At 40.7% G+C, this 23102-nt stretch overlaps 2 protein-coding genes across 3 annotated transcripts; both read left to right on the forward strand.

The window, feature by feature from the left end:
- Positions 1 to 1675: 1675 nt before the first annotated feature.
- Positions 1676 to 17201, forward strand: LOC101786649 (nuclear pore complex protein GP210). Of its 2 annotated transcripts, none has more exons than XM_004956133.3 (36): positions 1676 to 1999; positions 2673 to 2938; positions 3315 to 3484; positions 3590 to 3806; positions 4136 to 4482; positions 5206 to 5385; positions 5513 to 5651; positions 5736 to 5884; positions 6695 to 6806; positions 7264 to 7859; positions 7969 to 8092; positions 8225 to 8505; positions 8741 to 8845; positions 8933 to 8995; positions 9087 to 9278; positions 9582 to 9641; positions 9713 to 9781; positions 10151 to 10276; positions 10350 to 10469; positions 10644 to 10763; positions 10849 to 11004; positions 11080 to 11142; positions 11216 to 11337; positions 11512 to 11923; positions 12393 to 12495; positions 12640 to 12770; positions 12912 to 12983; positions 13529 to 13610; positions 14378 to 14485; positions 14588 to 14729; positions 15234 to 15320; positions 15401 to 15611; positions 15692 to 15746; positions 15834 to 15928; positions 16028 to 16088; positions 16397 to 17201. In XM_004956133.3, exons 1-36 carry the CDS (start codon positions 1809 to 1811, stop codon positions 16765 to 16767), a joined length of 5898 nt encoding a protein of 1965 aa, XP_004956190.1. In that variant the 5' UTR covers positions 1676 to 1808; the 3' UTR covers positions 16768 to 17201. The 2 variants fall into 2 exon arrangements, with proteins under 2 accessions (XP_004956190.1, XP_004956191.1); XM_004956134.3 differs by having other exon boundaries at positions 15237 to 15320.
- A 408-nt stretch (positions 17202 to 17609) lies between these two features.
- On the forward strand, positions 17610 to 22395 carry LOC101752761 (delta(14)-sterol reductase). Its single transcript, XM_004956135.3, has 13 exons — positions 17610 to 17748; positions 17846 to 17963; positions 18099 to 18169; positions 18374 to 18430; positions 19264 to 19355; positions 19589 to 19636; positions 20244 to 20364; positions 20444 to 20490; positions 20655 to 20736; positions 20951 to 21027; positions 21138 to 21257; positions 21813 to 21887; positions 21977 to 22395. Exons 1-13 carry the CDS (start codon positions 17686 to 17688, stop codon positions 22128 to 22130), a joined length of 1125 nt encoding a protein of 374 aa, XP_004956192.1. The 5' UTR covers positions 17610 to 17685; the 3' UTR covers positions 22131 to 22395.
- The last annotated feature ends 707 nt before the right edge of the window (positions 22396 to 23102 follow it).

The raw sequence follows: 23102 nt of genomic DNA on the forward strand, positions 1-23102 counted from the left end.
TTTTGACATTTTATACGGGTGTTTTCCCTCAGAGTGTCCACTAACAGTTAATAGCTTGGCAATGTCTTCGTGTCTTCCCCAAACGTCGACTATTGCAGGGTCTCACAACTATTACCATGAAGTTAGGAAATTCTCTGCAACTAATAAAATAAAAGTGACGACACTCGCATGTCCAATTCGATCGTAGTCACCCCTACGATTGTCGTGGCTCCTCCGAGATTTTCTTTGTTTTTTACCTTCGTGTGACCGTCTCTTGTGAAACCGCCTGGAATCAGTCCGGGATGCCGCTGATCGTGCTGCCACACTTTTTGGTTGCAGTCGTGCTCGTCGCTCTTACCCCTGCGCTCCTCCTCCCGCAGGCGATCTGATCTGATCGGCATTGGCCACGATCAGTTATGCCACTCGGCTGCCCTGCGCCTCTTCCTTAATCGATAGTGACGATGATCATTGGCGCCGCTCCCTTATCCTGCGCGGCTGCGCCTCCTCCCTACTGGCAATTTGATCGGCGCTTCGGTAAAAACACGAATTGTGCGTCGTCACCCCCTCGTGCGTCACCAGATGCATCACACACGAACATGTCTAGAGGAAGTGTCATAGCACCATGTCGTTGTTCTACATGAGCAACTGCTGAAACGGAATAAGCAGTAGTGGATCTGGAAAAAAATTGTTAGGAACCTCTAACCCCTTCTTTTAAGCTTCAATGGATGTAAATTTACAGGGGGCTTAGGAGGGCTTCATAGCTCTAGCAACAGTAGGAGGGGCTCTAGCCCCATCCGCCCTAATGCTGGATCCGCCCCTAGGAATAAGCAAGATATCATAGTGAAAAGCCTTTGCTGTATGTAGTGTCCTTTTATAACATTCAGAATCTATTCTGTTTGTAATGTGTTGCACATGCACATTTTAGTACCATTTTGCTATGTTTGTTCGTTTCATCTCTCTGAGCGGAAAACCTTGAAGCTTCCTCCCAACTGAGGCATTAACGTTAGTTGACGGAAGATTAGTTGTTGTGTGTGTTTATGTGAGCGTCAGTGTATGTACTGTGTTTTGCAAAAAAAAATAAGGGTATTAATTATGAAGGTGGACATGGTCGTACGAGCGGCTACTCCTTTCCTAAGAAACTGTTTGTCTAGCAAGCATAACCGGACGTGATGACTAAATTTCATAGAAGGGATAGATCGAGGAAATGACTTGTAATTTTGCTATTTTCATAAAAATACGTGTATTTAAATTCATAAAAGATGGACAATTATGATGTTATCAAATTAGACTAATACATTTTTTTACTTGTAGCATTCACATGCATTTAACTAGTTTATTTAGAAATTTGGAGTCTTTGTAAGGATATAACGGACCTGTTTGGTTGCTCGGATGTACCAGCCAGCCAGGCTCCGTATGCCTGTGTTCAATGTGCGCTATCCGTATGTTTAGGGGAAAAAACCCGTGAAAAATTGTTAGTGGTGTAGATCACCACGTTCGGTGTGCACGTAGCAGCAGTTCCTTGTTGTCGTTTCCAGCTGACCAATGGCGTTGTTCCACGACCGCCCTCGGTTACTACCAACTTATCGTCCTTTCCGTTCCCCACGAATCTTTTAACCTTTCAGCAGTAAAAGCGAAGGCAGAAGGGGTAACAAAGAAACTTTCGCATAAAGCCCCCTCCCTCCTCCCCCTTCGCCGTTCGCCGCAGAGCCACCTTTTTCCTCCTCCTTGCTCCGCCTCTCCTCCCCCCTCCCCACCTTAAACCCCCTTTCCAACTAGGGTTTAGCGGACGGGCTCCACGCAGCGGAGAGTTCCAGAAGCTTCGCGCGGCGATGGGGTCGCCGCCGGCCGCTGCGGCGGCGGTTGTGGCGGTGGTCGCGGTGGCGGCGGCGCTGCTGTCGGCCTCCGCTGCTGCCAACCCCGCGGGCGGGCCCCACATGGCGGACCTGAGCGTGCTGCTGCCCCCTCGCATGACCAAGCCCGTCGAGTACCGCCTCATCGGCGGGGATGGATGCTTCTCCTGGTATGCTTCCTGCAGCCTTCCTTCGCCCCCTTGTTTTTTTTTGCTTCGTGTGCTGCGTGATCGATCGCCGCGGAGTGCCGTTCCGCGACCGCGCGCTCCCGCGTCCGCTTCGTGGAGCGAATCGAGGCTTGATTGTTGCTGCAGCTAGTGGTTGGGGATGGTTTTTGTGGCGTGATTTGCTCCATGCGCTTGCTTCCTTGCTTCAGAGTGCGGCCGAGTGACCTGATGACCGATGTGAACCCTGGTGAAGCCATATGGTAGCATTGCTCATGGTTTGGGGAACTGAACTTTAATCCCTTACTTGGAGCAACTGAGTTTTTGTAGTGTGAACACGACTCTACCTCTTTCTGGTATTGGTATGCACCTCTTAACAAGTTGTTGACTACACCAGTGCAGAATGTGGGATGCACACCTCACATTTTAGGGCACTGATTATTTGTGCCTAGTTGGTTCATACCTATATGTTTTATTTACGAGCAATGTACTTAAGTACCTAGTATTAACTCGACTGGCGAACCATTGTTACTTTTGCGTGGACATGTAGCCGGTTGCACAAGGACTTTTCACAATTTAGAAACCATTCCAGGACCATGCTTCTGTCCTCTCTAGAGATGGGAAATTCCCATTTCACAATATGAAGAAGCTAATGTCTCCCAATTTCTTTTGTTTACAGGTCATGGGATCATCATGATCTTATTTCAGTTAAACCAGAGTACAATGATAGCAGCAGATGCTCGACTAGTGCTCGTTTGGCATCAATTGCCCCTTACAATGGCCGGAGAGAGACTTCTGTCTATGCAACTGATATTATCAGTGGAATCACAATACACTGTAAAGTATTCGTGGACAAGATCTCGCGGATCAGAATTTTCCACCATGCTGTTAAAATTGACCTAGATGAAATTGCTACATTGCGTGTTCATGCCTTTGACGATGAAGGTAATTCATATGAACTTTTCCATCTTTGTATGCGAAATTGCCATGGTACCTGTAAACAGTGACACTTCTTTTTCTATGCACTACTTGAATTCATTGTTTGTCGATCATTGGTTTAAAGTACCTTTTGGTTTTCTTCTTTAATTGGTTGTTAACATCACTCAATGTTCTTGTTGGTCTGAACAATCATTAGTTTAGCTTTTTAGCCTTTTTTCAGTCATACAAAGCTTTTAGCCCCAAGCAAGTTGGGGGTAGGCTACAGATGAACCCATACGTGAGCTACCAACAAAATGGAAAAAAATTATATAAAAAATACTATTTGCTGGCACTGCTATATTCTTTTATTTTAGCAAACTTAATTTGTTTCCATTTGGTTCAGAAAATGTGTTCTCGTCGTTGGTGGGGTTGCAGTTTTTGTGGCAGCTTTCCCCAAGATTGCTTGATAGCAGTAGCCATCATCTTGTTCATATTCCACTGAAAGAAACACATTTGAGTGACTGTGGTGGCTTTTGTGGTGATATGAATATTCGGTTTGAGCTAGAAGACAAGGTACACTTCAGCATTTGTGTTCTTGTTTTCTAAGTCCCTTGACCACTACTCAGTTATATAAGAATGCATGTTTCATGTTTGAATTTTGTTGCTGTACTCATGCAGAATCTTGGTTCAGATTTCTTTGTGGTGAAGGGTATTGAGATCGGCCAAGAGGTTGTTAAAGCTCAGTTATTTGAGCCTCAGCTTGAGCATGTGATTGACACAATCACATTGACTGTTGCTGAAGCTATGTCACTAGAGCCACCCTCACCAGTTCTCGTGACAGTTGGTGTTTCGGTGAAGTTTAAACTAAAGGTTTTTCGACAAAAAGTTGCTGAAGGTACCTTCTCTAACAGATTGAGTTTTGTCATCGTTTGACACTGAAATCTCTGAACAAGGAGGGTGACTTAATTGTGTTTCAATGAGGAACATATACTAGAACATTTTAGAAGAGAATCACAATAGATGGAATAATTTACATAAAACACATGGAAGTCATATTCAGGGGAAAAAGGGTCAATTTGACTCAGTGCTGAAATCTCCACTTTTAGATTCTGTATTATGGTTTAATGCCATCCATTATGTGATCTCATTGCTAGATAGCACTTTCTTTAGTGCATGTCTGGTGCTGGAAGCTAACAGATCCTTTCCATTTCTACCTTTTACTAGTGATTAAATTACCATCACCATATCATCGATGGCATGCAACAAACTCTTCTGTGGCCCAAGTGGATAGTTCCTTGGGTATCTCACATGCTTTGGGTCTGGGCTTTACTAAGATTATTGTTGAAGACACAAGAGTAGAAGGTCATGAACAAGTATCATCTCTACACGTTGTTATTCCACGAACACTCTTCCTTTATCTGGTCCCTGTTATGGATGATTCTGCTCATTTTCATGGGATAACGAATATTCCATCCTCAAAAGATTGGTATGTTTATCCTGGACGAAAATACATGGTCCTTGCCAAAGCATTTGCAGAGGGATTTGATGCTAGGGAGATATATATTACAGAGGTACTATTCATATGATGAATTTGATTCCTTGCTCTCTTTGTAAATGTCACTTACTATTGGATACATGGATACTACACATATGATTAGATCTGCACGAACATTCTTGGAAATTATTTTGAAGGTCAATTTGCGGATGACCTGTAGAACTGCAAGCACATGCTCTCAATTTCCATCAATCACTATGTGCTACGTGATGCAAGGGAAATATAATTTTACCTGATTTTGTAGTATTAAATGCAAAAGCTCGAAAAAACAAAAAATTCCACCAATAGGAGGAAATAGGTGGCATTGTAAACAAAGAAAAAATAGGCACCCAAATTCGAGTCAACGAGGACTTGAACCTAGGTGGTTGGGTTGTATACACACACCAACCAGCTGAGTAGGGTCCCTAAAGCTTGAACAAACACTACCCGGGCATAATTACATTTCTATTTACATGCAGTCCTGTGTTCTAGTGATCAGTGTGCACATCCCAATAACTTGAGATTTTAAATTACATGGGCCATCACAACTTGCTGCCTCAAGATGCTCCTTGATGACCACACTTCATTGGCTCGTGCAGATATGTGCAGTCATGCCTGAAACTTGTGTAGTGCATATTCACATCAAATAAATACAACATCTGAGCAAGTTTATGGGCATAATTGTTTTTTTTTTGTTCAAAAATTGCCATCTGCATGGGAATTTTCTTCTGTTTATTAATTCCTTTTCTTTGGCTGGTAGGAAAACGAGCTTAGACTGGAGAGTAGTACCATGGAATTCTGGAACTTATCACAGGTGCTAGACAGTTCTATAGGTTCCTATGAAGTGCAAACTTCTAGATTGTTAAGTCCTGTTTCCCAGGGGAAAGGACATTTAGTTGCTTCCTTAACTTACCTAACAGAGGCATCTGGACCAGCAAAGGTACATCCAACTCATGCGTATATCCTGTTTCTATCTTGTCAAGTAGAGGTTATTAGGATGATGTTGGGAGTTCTACCATCAAAGCGTCATGGCTTGCTGATTACCTGATTGGCCCATGCGATGCTAGGTTCTCAAGATCATGCAAGAGGTTAATGTTTGTAGTAAGGTGAAGGCATTCTGGGATGAAGGATTGGAGAGCTCCAATGTTATTCACCTTCCCTGGGTTCCTGGAGTCTATCAGGAAATTGAACTGAAGGCAACTGGAGGTTAGTTATTGTGATAACTGCATATTCTTTACCATTTTTGGTTTGTAATTTGAGCTGATTCTATTGTCTTGCATTCATCTGAAGGCTGTGGTAAGACACTGGACGACTACAAGTTATTTTCCTCTGATGAAGATGTTGCTTCTGTCTCTGACTCTCGTATTGTGCATGCAAAAAAGCCTGGTCAAGCTGTCATCAGAGTAGTTTCTGCTTTTGATTTCTTGAATTTTGACGAGGTTTGTCCATCTAATTTTCGTTTTAAATCCCGATCTCTCCTGAACTCCTGTTTTTACTCTTAGTCTTTACATACTTTAAAAAATGTAGTTCAGCTTTGATGCACCATGTAATTACTTGAGGTCGACGTGATATGAAGAGTGACACATGTTATTCCTATGGATTATCTAGGCTCACATCTTATTATGTAGTGCTGAGTTACTGGTTAGCTGTGAGGTTGATACTTCAAACTTTCCACTAGTGGAGATTGCTATAACCTCAAATCTTCTTACAGATTGGCCACTTGTATTTTTTTTTCTAATGCCCTCATACTTCCTACAGAATGGTCACTTCCTCTTATTTTTCTGTCACAATGATGTATATGTGAGGAATGCATATTGTTACTTTCTCTCATGATAGTAACATGGTAACACTGATGTATGTCTAACATATATACACTGTTTTGCTGTCACGATTGTTTATCTTTGGCCCCTACTTTTGGGCAAAGCATATTATGAGTCTAATTGCTATACAACATTCAATTTGGAAATATTTATCTAATTTAGGATGCAACACCCTTTCATTTGGTTGCTACAGGTAGACGCAAGATCTGTGTTTTCGCACAAGCGTGTATCTGCATTATCTTATGTCCAAAAGGACAAACACACCACAGTTGCTTGCTGTAATCTACTGATGCATTTGATCACATGGTCAATTAACTAAATATGCATACATCTTAAATGATTAGTGAAGGCCCTTCTTTACAATCATGATATTCCATCTTCACAAGTTTTAAACTCCTGGTAACTCATTTTGTTTTATTGGCAATGTAGATCATTGTTGAAGTTTCCATTCCTTCAGTATTGTCTATCTTGCCGGTCTTTCCTGTGGAGGTGCCTGTTGGAACACGACTTCATGCTGCTGCGGCACTAAAAACATCTAATGGTGCGTTTGCTAAAAAAAACTTATGGCGGTTCATATGACTTGAATTAGATGTCTCTGTTACAAAATAGATGAAGTTCAGCAAGTAGCATGCATCTTACAAAATGAGATTAGTACAAGAATGCCATATTTTTTATATGTTTAAGTACTAATCTCATACTCTAATCTGTCCTTTTGACTCCTCTTTCATGCTCTGCTCTCAACCTCAGCAAATAGTATAATTCGTTCAGGGCTTCACTTAAAAGAGACAGAACTTGCAAACCATAAAATGTCATCATTTTCTTGCAGTAAGACAGAAGCTTATGCTGAACTTATACTCCCTCCGGTCTCAAATATATGACATTTAGGACAAGCTAGTTCATTTTTGAACTAAATAGCATGTCCTAGACACCATATATTTATGGACGTAGGTAGTATTTATTGAATATGTATCACTAATTAATTATTTTTCTCTCTGCAGGACACTCATTCTCACGATGTGACCATCTTAATGCTTTTATAAGGTGGAGTGTACTATCTGATAATGAGTCTTTTCACATTCTTAACACTGCTGAGGCCTCGAGCGTTGAGGACATAAAACATAGTGCTGGTTCTTGGGGACAAAATGGCAATCCTTGTGCCTGGATATCTCTAAATGCATCTGCTGCTGGCCGATCCACAGTAGTTGCAACGTTCACCTTTGATTCAGATTCTAATATTGAGACACTTGGACCTATTTCTCTAAAGGCAACTTCAAAAATTTCTGCATATTATCCTCTGGTGGTTCTTCAAGGGGGAAATGGAAACCAATTTGGTGGGTACTGGTTTGACTTATCTGGAATACATGGTAGGATTGAGATCATGGATAACAACTCTCCGAAGGAGCTGTACTTAGTTCCTGGATCAGCAATGGATGTTTTTCTCTTTGGAGGACCTGAGCGGTGGGACCAAGTGGTTGATTTTGTTGAAACCGTTGATGTGATTGGTGAATTGAAAAATCATATTACTAGTTCTACTACTGTGCAGAAATTATCTAGTGGAATATACCGAGTATCTTGCCCAAGCAAAGTGAACTATGTAAGTACTTAAAATGGATGTTTGCATTTCCATCTATATACCACATATTGCAATCTATACTAGTGCATTGATTCACTGATATGTGCAATTTAATGCACTTTTTCCATAGAAACTGCTGTTCTCACGTGGAAACATGATCGGGAAAGATCATCCTGTGCCTGCTATAGCCAAATCAGAGTTTTCTGTTGTGTGTGACTTCCCATCAGAAATAACATTGATAGCAAATGAAAATGGTACTTTCTTATCCTTTCCACTGATATCCAGTTTAGTCCTTAAATTACAACATATACATTATGAAAGCCTTTTACTGTTCCTCTTCATTCTTTAAAGCCTACCAGTAATGGTGATGTTTGATACCTGTACAGAAAATCGACTTAATATTTTGGAAGCCGCTAGCAAAGCTGACCGTGATCCTGATAGATTGCAAGCACCAGCTGTTGTAATCTCCAATGGAAGAAATATACGTCTTGCTGCTGTGGGTATACATGGAAATGGAAGATTTTTTGCTAATTCGTCTTCTCTTTGCCTGAAATGGGAAACCATTGGATGTGAAGGGCTTGCTTACTTTGCCGAAACCAAATCAGCTGAAATGCTTGATGAGTCAGCTTGGGAGAGGTTTCTTGTCCTACAGAATTCTACAGGAGTGGTCAGTATAGTCAGTTATCACAAATCACCTTGTTTGAACTTTGTTTTTTTTAATTACATCAATAAAACAATTGTGTTAGCTTGCATGTACAAGCAGTATTCACATTTTGTTTCTCTTGTTAGTTCGGGTGATTCACCACCCTCTATGTAAGACCAATACTGTGATTGTACCGTAGTAGTTGCATGAATTGTGGATTAAATACAGATGTCTTATCATTTACAATTTTGAACCCCAGTGCACTGTGCGTGCTACAGTCGCTGGCCTCTCTACCAAATTTGCTGGCCAAACTCACGAGGAAGAACACACATTTCATAGTCTCACAGATGCTATTCAGTTGCAGGTAATTTGACTGGATTTATTTTTTTGTGAATGCTTTTCATCAATATGGCTAAAGCTTTTATCTCACTCAGCCTGTGTGTTCAAACAGCTTGTTTCTTCCTTAAGAGTCACCCCAGAGTATGTGATGTTAGTTTTCCATCCTGACGCACAGGTGCGTTTTGCTCACATATAGATCCTTTTCATGATCCAAAGTAATATGAAGCCCCCTTAGCTATTTAGGCTCTTATAAATTTGTGCTGCAGGAAAATTTGATTGTCAGTGGTGGAACGTGCTCCCTAGATGCTTCTACCAATGACACACATGTGGTGCAAATAGTTAAACATCCAGGAAAATCCTTATGTTCTCAATTGATTCTTGGGGCTAAAGGCTTAGGCAAAGCTATTGTCACAATCCAGGATGTTGGCCTTTCTCCTAAAGCAACAACTTACTCTCTGGTACTTTTCTTCCCGATTCTCTTGATACTTTTTATACTAAAGTCAACCAAGTGCCTTCTGTTGCATACTATGTTTGTACTTGTCAAATGGTCATCAACCTCCCTTGAGCCATGTCCCTGTGTCCATGCTTTATTTAGCATTTCTCTTGGGATAATGATAACTTTGGGTATGTATTTGTCGTCCTTAGTTCAGTCAATTTTCATCAGATTATACCTCATCAATAAAGATGTGCTAATCTTCCTTTTAGTCCATTGTATTTCAAACTGACAATAGCTTCTCTGCTGCTGTTTTGTTGGTTTGCAGGCTAGAGTTGCAAATGTTGACTGGATTCAGATAATCGCAGAGGAGCACATCAGCCTTATGGTATAAGGCTCTGCTTTTTTATTATAATTTTATTTTGTTTGCATGCTGATTCTTTTTTTTTTCATTTAAAGGAAGGTAGCACAAAGGATTTTCAAATATTAGCTGGCACCCAAGATGGACAAACATTTGGCGATTCTCAGGTTTTTGCTGGAGGCACTATGTGTTAGCATCATATTTTCTCTTCTGTTTTTTAAATTTGATTTTGTTTCTATTTTGACACTTTTCTGGTTTATATTTGTCTTGACTCTACGTTAAGTATAGTCATTTCAACATTAAAAAATATATTATCCTTTTCAGCTGTGTTGAATCAGTTACACCAATTCTATTAATTATTTAAGTTATCTTGTTGGTTCAATACTGCAAATACAATTGTTATTTGTGCCTATGATCTGTTTTCCCTTTTTCAAATCCTAATAACGTGACCGTCGAATGCCTGTTTCAGTCTTTGCACATTTGAGTGGTTACCATTGTATTTCTTTGAGTTTGCTAATTTGCTCTATTCTTTGCAGTTCAAATATATGGGCATTGAGTTGCACCTTGGTGACAAGATTCTGGAGCTTATTAGTCCAAGCGATTCAATTGATGGACCCAAATTTTCAATTAAAGCTGCAAAAACTGGCATAACATCTCTATATGTAAGTTGACAATAGATATATGTTGGCTTCAGTTGCTTATTGGCTGATGACCCTTACTATGCCCAATCCTCAGGTCAGTACTAGGCAACACTCTGGACAAAGAGTTTTGAGTCAGGTCGTAAAGGTGGAGGTGTACAAACCATTGCAAATACATCCTGGGTATATTTACCTCACTCCAGGCGCCTCTTTTGTGGTAATCATTAATAACTTGCTCTCTTCTATGAATTTATGCCAGCTATATATACATTCTGTCAAGTTTTATATGTTCTTTTGGGGATGGCACTGCTAGCATGCTGTTGCCAGATCATTGGCATTTAGTTTTACTTTTATGGAGAGAAGTACGGGTGCTGAGTTTTATCTTCCTCAGCTTTCCGTTAAAGGTGGTCCAAAAACTGGAGTTTACATTGAGTACTCAAGTCTGAATATGGAAGTTGTAGAGGTTCAAAATGCTACTGGGAAGCTGTCTGCAAAGGCTGTGGGGAACTCTGTAAGTCAATCTGAGATCATTTATTCCTGATTCTTGAATCTGGATTACTTATACATTCAGTGTACTGACCTATTTCACTATTTAGACTGTACGTGCTGCTATTTTGGCAAATGGAGGTACCTTAGTCTGTGAAGCTTTTGGAAGAGTCGAAGTGGATATCCCACTGGCTATGATACTGAATACTCAAAGTGACCGTCTTTGTATTGGCTGTAGCATGCCAATCTATCCTTCGCTGCCTAAGGTATACTTAATACCTGTTTGCTATCTGCTTATCTTCACATGTTTGCCATTATTTTAACATGACAATGCTTCCCAGGGAGATTTATTTTCCTTCTATGAAACTTGCCAAAGTTACAGTTGGATGATAGCAGATGAGAAGGTCAGAATTCAGAATACTCCTATACTTTCCTTGTATATAAGTTAATCTGTACTAAAAAGTTATTCTGCCTTAGGTTGTGATATTCCAATCAGCTAAATCTTGGCAATACAGACTTGGCCAAGGATCAGAAGGAAAAAACAATCCATGGTTTTCCAATGGCAGCAGCAATTCTTTTATCAACCATATGATTGGGAGGTACTGCATGGAGCACTATATTGAATTTCCAGTGAATTGCTTTTGTCTATAGCACAGTTGACTCTTGACTGCCTGAAACATGAGTATACTGAAGTAGTGTTTTTATTTGGTGCTCATCTTTAGTTCAGCTAGAGACCAAGTATGCCCTAATATGTTATTTCATTCTTGTAACAGGTCTGCTGGGAAAACCAAAGTTTCCATTTCAGTTACTTGTGACTTCTTGCTAGCTGGCACCACTGGGTCTGTTGTATCATACAATGCCTCCAAGACCATTCTGGTGGTTCCAGATCCTCCCCTTGCACTTGTGCTTCCTATAACTTGGTTGTTCCCACCCTTTTATACTACTACGAGCCTTTTGCCTAGATCAGCGAATTCACTTGGAGAACCAGACTCACTTGACCTGGAGAGTTCGGTTGGGTATTCTCTGCTAAGGGGCAGTGGTAGGGGTGGTTCTGCGATCCAAGATGCTAGCATAATTGATGGAAGTAAGATTAGGACTGGAGAAAGCAATGCAGTTGATTGTATTCAAGCAAAAGACTACTCAACTGGAAGAACAGAAATAGCATCATGTCTACGAGTTGCTGAGGTTGGATGCTGAGACTCATGTTATTTTATTTTGACTGCCAATTATTTACTTATGAAGATCCCTATTTGTGTTTCCATCTTTCTTCTGAACTAATTTTACTGCACTCAATTAGAGTATAAAGGCCTAATAGATTTATGGAAACTGGAAAAATCACGATGCTTTACTTTACTTATGTTGTGTATCTAACTTATTCATAAGAAATCTTTACTAATTCTAATAATATTAAAATATTTATGTTTGGCATTGCTATGGAGATAGCCAATTAGTGTGTCCAAAAGTGCAAGTAAAAAGCCACACATCTTCAATGCCAAAGGAAAGCTTAAAAGCAGATCACATCCAATTGTCAAACTGCAACATTCTTTGTCATGGGATTACTATACTCTCTTTATGTTTATGTGGATTGAAGTGAGAAATTGATCTTATGCCTGATGTTTTCTTTGATGCTGATGCTGTGATAATAATTATTCAGGTTGCACAAGCACGGCTAGCTGCTGCAGAATCATCAGTCCAGATTGCCTATCTATCCGTAAATGATAGAGTTGAATTGGATATAAAATATGCTGATGAATTAGGTAGATCAATAGCTCCTTTCTTGATGAGCACATGTTTTGTTTGTCCCCTTTCGTCTGGAATCTTCAATGAAGCTGCATCTTTATATATACCAAACACTTCGATTCTTAATGCACATGTTTTTGTTTTTTGTCCATTTTCATCAGGTTATATCTTCCATGAAGCTCATGGAGTAGCCCCTGTAAAGGTTGAGACAAATTATCCTGATGTTGTATCCATTCTCATGCCAAGAGATTTTAATGGTACACATGGCACACATGAACGTTTTGTTCTTCAGGTATGTTGTGGCACTCAAGAGTGTATCTGCTCAATTCAGGAATACTGTTTAATTCTAGGACTACAAGCATGGACATGTTTAGAACTCTCTAGTCTTTTATTCAAACTGTATTATTGATCAGTATGTTTTTTTAACTTGAAGGCGAGAAGTCATGGGACAGCTCTTATAAGGCTGCGCATAAACCATATTCCAAATAAAGCGGATTTCATAATGGTAAAGTTCTATGTTGGCTTTTGGTGATCTTGCCCCTACTTTGAAGTGCAATTGTGTTTTTACCCCTGTTTTTTGAACTCTGTGATTTTGCCCTCAACTATTCACAAATCACATTGACTTGTGAATAGTTGAGGGCAAAATCACAAAGTTGAGAAAATGAGGGCAAAATCACAATTACACTTCAAAGCAGGGGTATAAAGACAAATGCCCCTTGTGTGTTATAAATCCATGTCAGTTCATGCTGTATTTGATTCATTATGATTTACAGCTGCTCAAACTCAATATGAAATAGGAGAACCCACTAGTTTTGATACTTTTTAGCTAATAATTCTGTAGACTTTTAATTCTATTTGCCAAACCCACTAGTGGGCATTCTTTTGTGAATTGTGTACGGTGTCCAAGTTAGCAACATCATACACTTTCTGCACGTTGGCATGTGGCAGTGCCATTGAATTGGAGAACTGCATAGATACAGTGACAAGGCTTCTCTCATATTTAATGCACGCACTCAAGCACTTTTTTCTACTCCAAATGTTTCTCTCTAGGTATCTGTTGGTGCACAAATGTATCCTAGGGATGTGATCCTTCATTCTGGTCAGCACCTGAACTTCACTGTTATTGGAGACGGTATGTTCACTGAAACTATTTTCTTATTAATATATACTTTTTACAATTTTCTGGTTTTTATATTTGTATTTGATGTTCACCAGATTCATCATTTGATTTTATCTTATCAACAGTAGGACATGCTCTTGTGGATTTTTTTTTAAGGAAAAAGTCCAAATTACTCCCCTCATTTATGGCCAAAGTCTGGTTAAACCCTGAACTCTTTTTTGGTTTGATTTACTCCCACAGCTATGCCAATTGGTCCCATCTACTTCTTGATAAGATTTGTATTTTTTGTGTCTCCATCTCAAGTGGAGTTTTAAGTTAAATCATCGTGGGGCTGGTAGCGGGCATTTTTATGTTAAAAAAATACAGTATGCATGTTTCATCGTTATTTTTCGTACAGTTTCGTATCACTAAGGTTAATTTATTATTAGATGTCCTAACCTATCACAGTAATAATGAAAATTGATAGTGTATTCTTTTTTAACATAAGTTATGATGTCCTCCTCTATCACCCTACAAAATTTTAACCTAAAATTCCACTTTGTGCGTAGAGAAAGAAAAAAAAGTCAAAACTTATTATCCGGACTTTGGCATGCTTGAGGGGAGTAATTTGGATTTTTTTTTTCATTTGCTTATGTGGGTTAAGGGTTATAGCAGGTGATAGGTCAGAAGTAGGTTGCTTTCAGTCCTACCTTACTTAATATCAAGTATTTAGTTGATTAACAGAATGGGCAATCTATTACTGTATATATTCTTTGGTCATAACAATGCTACTGCTGTAGGTATGGAAACGCGTGGATCTGGCCACTGGTTAAGTAGCAATGAAAAGATTGTGCATGTCAATCGTGTGACTGGTGAAGCACAGGCACGTAGTGAAGGTGTAGCAGAAGGTAATCTTAAGAACATGTGCCCAAGTATAACTGTGTAATACATTATCAACTAGATTCCATTTTTCTTGATGATAACTTTTCATAAATTTTCTTTCCAAACAGTAATCTTCAAAGGTTCAAATCTTAAGCTGCAAACAACTGTCAGTGTCCTCAAGGTGAACCAAATAGTTGTTGATGCTCCTGCAGAGACGCTGACTAATGCTGCTGGCCCACCTGATGGATACAAGTTCTCTGTAAGATTCAGGTTTGTAATGCTCATATCATTCTTTCTTCCACATTTTTGTTAATTAAAATATAATCACAGCTGAATTACTCTATTTCCTTGTGACTGTCCTTTCGTCATTATTCATGAAGAGGCACAAGTATATGGTATACTAGATTGGAATATGTTAATACTTAAACATACTGATGTGTAGTGCATAGTTGGCACATGGTGTTTAATACTATGGAAAATGCCCACTTAAACCAACATTATGGTGCTTTTAATACTTCCATATATTCATAAGTTCTCTGTTGCATTTTGTGATCTAAAAGTAGAGGCTCAATATGTATATGTGTAAAAAGCATATTACTTGTAACATCGGAATCAGTCACTATAAAAACTTAATAAGTCGTTAGGTATTAGACTATAAGTGAGTTTATTACATCTATCAGCAACTCTCTCTCTCCATTCTGAAAACCTAAGCATACCAGTATTTTGGATACTCTTGACTCACTTGTGCTAACCTTTTCATTCTATTTTTGTAAGAAGTGATTCAACTGAGCACAGCAGTGGATCCTCTGTGAGTCCAATTGATGTCCCGTTTGAATGCAAGGTTGACCCTTCTTTTGTTGGGTATGCTTCCTTCTCATTATCATTCACTCAACTAACTCTTGAATATTTTAGTGAAATCTCACATTTGTTGCTTCCTATAGGTATGTTGAGCCATGGACTGACCATGCTGCAAAGAAATCCTATTGCCTGTTTCATCCATATCCACCTGCACAGCTGCTGGCTGTGAAGTTGAACCAGAAGGAAGGATTCTTACACATTTTAGTTCGCGCAAATCTAAAGGAAGACCTGAAGGTGACAGGATCTGCACATGCCCTTTTTGTCAAAGGATTTTACATCAAAGAACCTGGGAAGGTAGGTGCCCTCTTCGTCCCTTGCCCATGTGCGTGGATGGTTTTTATTTGCATTGACTACAAGGTGGCTATCTCATGCAGTTAAATTTGGCTCCAAGTTGCAATCATAGCACCATTACTATTGGTGGAAATACTGGTATGAGAAAGCTTAGTGTTGAACTTAAACCGTTGCGATTGGCTTGTTCTTCTACTGATAGTCAAGTTATTGTTTGTCCTGTTCTAGATGTTGAGTTATTCTGGAATGCTAAAGATTTACTCTCAGTCAGCCGTGTTGACTCAAATGAGAACAAGGGTGTTCCTAGTCAAATTATCTACAGGGTGAGCCACAACTAAAAAGTCAGCATTTTCTTTTCTTTTTTATTTTTGTTTACCAATGTTTATTGCTGGTAACCATGCACTGGTCTCATCTTCTTGTAGGTTGAAGTGCTAAAAAGGCAACCCTTCTCTGAGAAGGTTACTATCGTTCTTCCTGTCACTGGTATGCTATATAATCTCCTTTTCTTAAATCCTTGTAATAAGCTGATCACCTAGAATTAAGATATCTCAAAACAAGATTAGGCTCCAAAGTCCAAACAATTTCTTGTTTGTAGTATATGATTCATGTAATAAGCTGATCACCTAGAATTAAGGTATCTTGTTTTTTTACCATCCTTGGGTGAAATTAGGTTCCAAAGTCCAAACAATTTCTTGTTTGTAGTATATGATTCATGATTCAAGTTTCACACACCAAATATGATTGCAATGCTGTGGACTGGTAGTTACTATTTCCCTTTCCCCCTTCTGCAGGCCAGACTGAGGAAATCGAGATCAGCTATGATACAGGAGAGAAGGCAGAGCCATCATCATCATGGGGCCTAACCACATTTGCTGTTATCCTCACATGCATCGTGGTACCGGTAGCTACGATTGCGTTCTTCATGAAGTCGCTGGAGAGGCCTAGCAGACGGGCACCGTCAAGGAACACGGCAGCATCCACACCAGCACGAACACCGGTGGCCAGTCCCGCTGCGATGGCTGACCCTGCATCCCCAGCTAATGGTCAGCTCTCGCCTCGCACGCCACAGCCATTCATGGAGTACGTGAGGAGGACCATCGACGACACGCCCTACTACAAGCGCGACGGCAGGAGGCGATTCAACCCTCAGAACACGTACTGAGCGTGTGTTGCTAGGTTAGCGGTGGGCTGGCGGTTTGTTGTAACGTTTCCTCGGAGATTTAGGCCTGTAGCTTGTAGAGCCTTGTAATTCTTGCACGCGCATGCCCATGCTGTGAGGAGAATATGCTGCCGATTTTCAGGTTCTGGCAGCATCTGTGAAGAGCGATGATTGGTCCGGGCGCCATTTCCTCCGCAATACTCTGTTAGTTGTGAGGAGTAATGCAAGACACCCTCCTTTTTGGGGTGCAACTCTGTTAGTTCTGAACTTGTGATGGACATGTAAATTTAGGTATGTACATGGGACGCTCGAGCCTTGGTGGTTGGTGGATAGCTCAGTCAACCATCTTTCTTCTGTAGTAATTACTGTTGATGGTTCGGCTTCAGTTTGCTTCTTTTGTTCTCGTTCTCTAGACTTTGGAAGCCAGTTTATTTTTACAGACCCAGTGGCCAGTGGGTGAATGACAAGACATTGTGTCCCTATATATCTACACCGTTAGAGGGGGACCTTGTTATGTAATCTAAGATAAATTAGATCTACACCGAATCATATCACGTGACGCATGGGATCACAGTGGTTCCACCACTTGATAAATCGTATTCGTTTGTACGCACGTCAGAGCCATCGTCAGTTCGTCGCCTTCATCGTCTTGCCTTGCCCACACGTTCTGTGCACTCCATCTTGTAAGCATGTTATGTGGCGACAATTAATGAACATAGTTTAGGTATGTTCACGACAAATCATGCCATAATATTTTTCAGAAGAAAATCAAGCGATAATAAAGGGGAAAAAAGCTTCGTAAAAATGAAAAAACAAGAATGGCAGCCCAAGTTTTGTTTGGGCCGAGTCGAGCCCAGAAACTTTTGTCAGCCACTTTTCGCCGTTCTGGGACCAAGTCCACGCCGCTGATACAGGCGGAGAATGGAGGCCGCCACCGCCGCCGCCGCCGCCGTCCTCCCCGCGCTGGTGCCCTCCGGTAGCGCGGTGGGTGCCTGGTTCCTCATCGCTCCACTTGTCTACTTCCAGTTGCGGCACATCGATCCCTCACTGTGTACCTGCGTGCTCGCTCTGTGCTGTGCAGGTGGTGGTGCTATTCGCCTACCTCGGCTACCTCGCCGCCGCCGGAGCCATCCTCCCCGGGAAGCTCGTCGCCGGCGCCGTCCTCCAGGATTCCTCCCGCCTCCACTACCGCTGCAATGGTAGGCCTGCTGCCGCCGCGCGTGGCGGCCCCTACCCTATCGCCACGCGCGCCCGATCCCTGAACCCTATGGCCAAACAACGGCATTGCTTTGTGTTCGTCTCAGCTTGTTGATGCGTGCGTGCGTAACCCACAGGTTTACTCTCGCTCCTGCTGCTACTGGGCCTCTTGGCGTTCGGTTCCTACATGGGTTGGATGTCTCCCACGGTGAGCTCCTGTTCAGTCCTGATGCCTTGTGCATCTGAGTGTTCCCCTGTTCAATTGGTGCGCTATTTATACTCTGATTCAACAAGGACCGAACGGCAGTCCTATTCGGATGACGAGCGCAGTGAAATTTCTGTTGCGGTTTATAATCTGTGAATTGACTTAGGTACAGGAATTGATCAACGGATTGTTTGTCGATGCTTGCAGGTTGTGGCTGACAGGGGACTTGAGCTTCTATCAGCGACCTTCATTTTTAGTGTTATTGTAAGTGCCTCCTCGGACGGACGGACCTTTCCATGTCATCTGCACCTGCTTATGAAGATTCTAACTGCTTGTGCCTGGTACTTTTGGGGTGCCTCAATGCTATCATTTATGTAAACTGGAAAAAGGAAAGGGGGGACCTTGCACACTTATGAAAAATAAATAATCACATATTTTAGATGACGTATTGCACTCGATATACATTTGCGTGATTGAAGCTTCCAGACCATCTGAATGTCTGAATGACCTGGTCTTAACTCTTAGTGTCAACGATTTCAGATATTACATGTTCAGAATTGCTACATCCTGAAGTAATCATAAGATAAGCCAAGTGTTGAACTGTTGATGCACGGAGTGTCAAATTTTCCCAATTTGACCTTGGTTATGGGTGTGTCTCATGCGTGCACATTTTTGGCTTACCAACTATGAATATTAATTTGGTAAAATAAAAAATCACAAAATGAATAGTTTATCCTGGATTTGGACGGAGATTCACAAGAAAATGACTTGAGGTGGCAAGCCCAAGTGAAACTTTTCCTCCAGGGGCGGAGGGAGGTGCTGAGGGGGCTAGATGCATAGAGTAGATGGACACCGATTTCACCACGTAAATTTGTGAAAATTTAAGCTTTTTCCTCCTAATGATCAACCAACTACAAGCTGGCTCCCTCATGGATGTTTTTCTGGCTCCGGCCCTTGTTTCCTGTACTTTGGTCATGATCAAAATGCTAGAAAAATCTGGTCACATTCATATTTTCACCATGCAGTATTTAGTTATGTTGTGTCAGACTATATGAAGGCTATTTGATTGGATCTCATATCTCACTCTTTAATTTCAGGTCACTTTTGCACTCTACTTTGCCGGCACCAAGTCCCGCCACAAAAGTTCTTCTTTGAGGCCACATGTTAGTGGGAGCTTCATACAAGATTGGTAACTTCTAGGAAACTTCGTTGTGTCTAATATATAAAAATATGTCTGGCTTATTTTGGTACTTAAGTTTTTTTTTATAAATTCTTGTTATTATTGAAAGATCAAGCAAAGATAATCTTTTGTTTCTCATGGCTTGTGTCTTCAATTTGAATGTGAGAAACTACTATGCATTTGATTGCAGTTCTCTTTCACATAGCACTGATACTTGTTGTTTTGATCACTTTGTTCAATAGGTGGTTGGGAGTGCAGCTTAATCCTCATTTTATGGGAGTTGACCTCAAGTATGTCAGCAATTTCTTGTATTTTTGCAAGCATATGACGTGCTGCTGTCTTGGAATTTTGAAATAGGATCAGGGTTGCCAAGAGAGATTTGTTATTGGTTGATTGAGATACGCCTATGATTTATCTACAATCTGTTTGACCCTTTGACAGATTCATAGGTTCCTTAATGTAGTCTACTCATGCCTAATACTTGTGTCAATTCATTTTATACATGTAGTCTATGGAGAATACCTAGTCAACTTAAATGGAATGCTTAGTGATTGTTTATTATGCTACTGATTGACTACAAATGAGAAATAATTGCTGCTCTTGGGATCTGCTGAAACTCAAGTTTATCTCCACACCTTAGCTACTTAATTTGGCGCATTGAGGTATAGAATCCATAATACTTTCCATTCTTTAGATTTTCACCTTTAGAAATGGCATCTTGGCCTAGTGTTTCTAGGTTATCCTGATAAGAAATACAAATGTGGTTAGACATGATGTATTCTCTCTTTATTTTCTCCTCAGATCACTTAATTGCTGGTGCTTGTATTGTATTGTTTATACTACACGCCATTGACGTTAATGAAATTTTCATGATAATTATGTTTTCAATCATTGCAGATTCTTCTTCGTGAGGGCAGGAATGATGGGATGGTTATTTATCAACCTCTCTTTGTTTGCAAAGAGCTACCTAGCTGGTTCCGTCAATCTTTCAGTCATTCTCTACCAATTCTTTTGTGCGGTATTGGACAGCAAAAATCTTCTTAATTGATCATCTTCTAACCCCTTATTTCTGGAATTAATTATACCTGTTCGTGCAGTGGTATATTATAGATTACTTCGTCCATGAAGAATTCATGACCTCAACGTAAGTATATCACATGCGGTCAGTGGTAAATAGATTAACGATGGTGAACATACTAATCCCGAACAATATATGTTGAGATCTCTTGTGGGAAGATTAAAGATGATAAACATACTATTCCTGAACAAAAGGTTGAGACCTCTGATTTGTTTCATTGCTATTTCCAGGTGGGACATTATTGCTGAAAGGTTGGGTTTCATGCTGGTGTTTGGTGATCTAGTTTTCATTCCTTTCACCTTCACTATTCAGGTATATACTTTTTTTTCATTTCATTATTGCAAATGTTGACCCATGGTGCTAGCTATTGAATACCTTAGGCAGAACATTGTACCTAACATCAATTTTATTTATGTGTTTCTCAATTGTCAGATTTCTGGCATGCGAGATCATTGATGTCTCTTCCATTAAAACAGTTGTTTTGAGAATTAAACTAATCAACAATTTATTATTTCTTTTTTGTCAGGGTTGGTGGCTTTTGAGAAATGAAGTGAAGCTGTCACCTTTGGCTGGTCTAGCTAACTTTTGCATCTTCATTATTGGGTACTCTTGCTCTTTCTCCAGAATCAACCTCTTATTGCATTATTTTTGCTACGTAGCCGTTTCTTGTATTCTAACCTTGACTTCTGTACTTTATACCATGTGGCACACAGGTACCTAGTGTTCAGAGGAGCTAACAAGCAAAAACATGTTTTCAAGAAGGACCCCAAAGCTCCTATATGGGGAAAACCTCCCAAAGTCGTCGGGGGAAAGCTACTTGCATCCGGCTACTGGTAAGGACACATGCATCATGTGGAACTTATGCATGCCAATGCCCCTTTGTTAATCACGTAATATTTATACACTGTCATCTACTCATCTATGGTGCTTGCTATTGACCTTTGACCATGTCTAAATGTATGATGCTTGCTAGAAATAACTAAGAACCACACGTCACAGGTTTCTTTTAGATGACATGTCTAATATATGGTTAATCCTGATAAGTTGAAAAGTGAGAAGCAAAGGAGTCAATAGAATCATTATGAATTTTTATAGTGATAGATGATAGTGGCCCCAAATGATGTTTACGTAAGATTCAAAGATGTAGCAATTTGTGCTTGTGGTATGTCAGTTGCTGCTTATTCGGTCATTGTATTGTTTTTTTTAAATGTTTGATAGCTCAGACTTAAAATGTTCCTCTCTCTTGTACTCCCTCCGTCCCAAATCGTAGGTCGTTTTGGCATTTCTAGGTTGATAGCTTTTGCTATTCATCTAGGGAGTAAGAGTTATCAAGCCTGTTGTGTTGTTGTGAACGTGAAATTACGAAGCTCGTCATCATCCAATTGCAGGGGCATTGCAAGGCACTGCAATTACCTAGGAGATCTACTGCTAGCGCTTTCGTTCAGCCTGCCCTGCGGGTTCAGGTGACTGTTGGGTCGATTATCTGTTATGCTTCCTTTTCTCAGTGGAATGCCAGTGAAAGACAATGTTGGTGGAATCCGCGGTTTTGCAGCTCTGTGATCCCGTACTTCTACCCGACCTACCTGCTGATTCTGCTGATCTGGAGGGAGAGGCGCGACGAGGCTAGGTGCTCGCAGAAGTACAAGGAGATCTGGGCAGAGTACTGCAAGCTCGTGCCCTGGAGGATCCTACCTTATGTGTACTAGTTGGAAGGCGTTGTACTCGACGGTCGAGCGAGCCTGAAGGTGCAGGTCAATCTTAGGATGGTAAATGTTACCTATTGGCCTTGGGTGGTTTCTTGGCGACTCCCCATCACTACTTGTAAAACTATGAGCTTGCTGATGTTGCTGTACGTTTTCCTCCTGGATATTCGTGTTTGCAAACCAGTTGCCCTGAGGCACGCACGGCACAGCAGTTCAGTTCCATGGCGTTTAAGTTATCAACTGCATGTCGCTCTCGTGATTTGTGTCAGAGGCTTCTAGTCGTTGGCCGTTTCCTGCTGAATTTCGATCGCTAGATGATGACAAGTTAGGCGTGTCCTTGATTTTTGCCTAGAAGATACACAAGGTTTTCGTCAAAAAAGGAAGGTTATGATAGGAAATGGTTTGGTGAGCAGCAAGAGTTGAACGCCGCGTCTAGAGCTAGAACCTAGTAACGTGAATGTGGACATGGGTACGTCGCATGTGGTGCGCGCTAGCGGTGGTGTTGGCCACCTCGATGATTCGATAGCGGCACAGATTGTCCGGCGTTTTGCACGTGCGCGACAATCGCCGCTGTCTCAGGGACTGGATGAGATGAGATGAATCCTCCCCGATAGCCGTCCAGTTGCGTTCGTCACCTCGTCCATTTTCCCCGGGCTATTTTTAAAAAAAAGCTACGTTCAAAAAAACGAAAGCAGGTTCGTCGGGAAGTACAGTACTCCATCCGTCCTGTAGGTTATTTTTTTATTCATTAGATTTGATTGTACATTTAGATATACTGTATAATATTTTCTCCGTTCAAAAAAGATAAAATGACCTACAATTTGAAATCGAGGAACCGAAAAATAACATTTATAAATTTATAAATTTAAAAAAGTTAAAATAACCTGACTACAGAGGGAGTATTCATCGTCACGACATCACGCACGTGTGAAATGTGAAAACGGCTGTTCTACATCTCGACAAGTTGTCTCCTTT

Source organism: Setaria italica, chromosome II (genome assembly GCF_000263155.2).
Source record: "Setaria italica strain Yugu1 chromosome II, Setaria_italica_v2.0, whole genome shotgun sequence".
Classification (NCBI taxonomy): Eukaryota; Viridiplantae; Streptophyta; class Magnoliopsida; order Poales; family Poaceae; genus Setaria; species Setaria italica.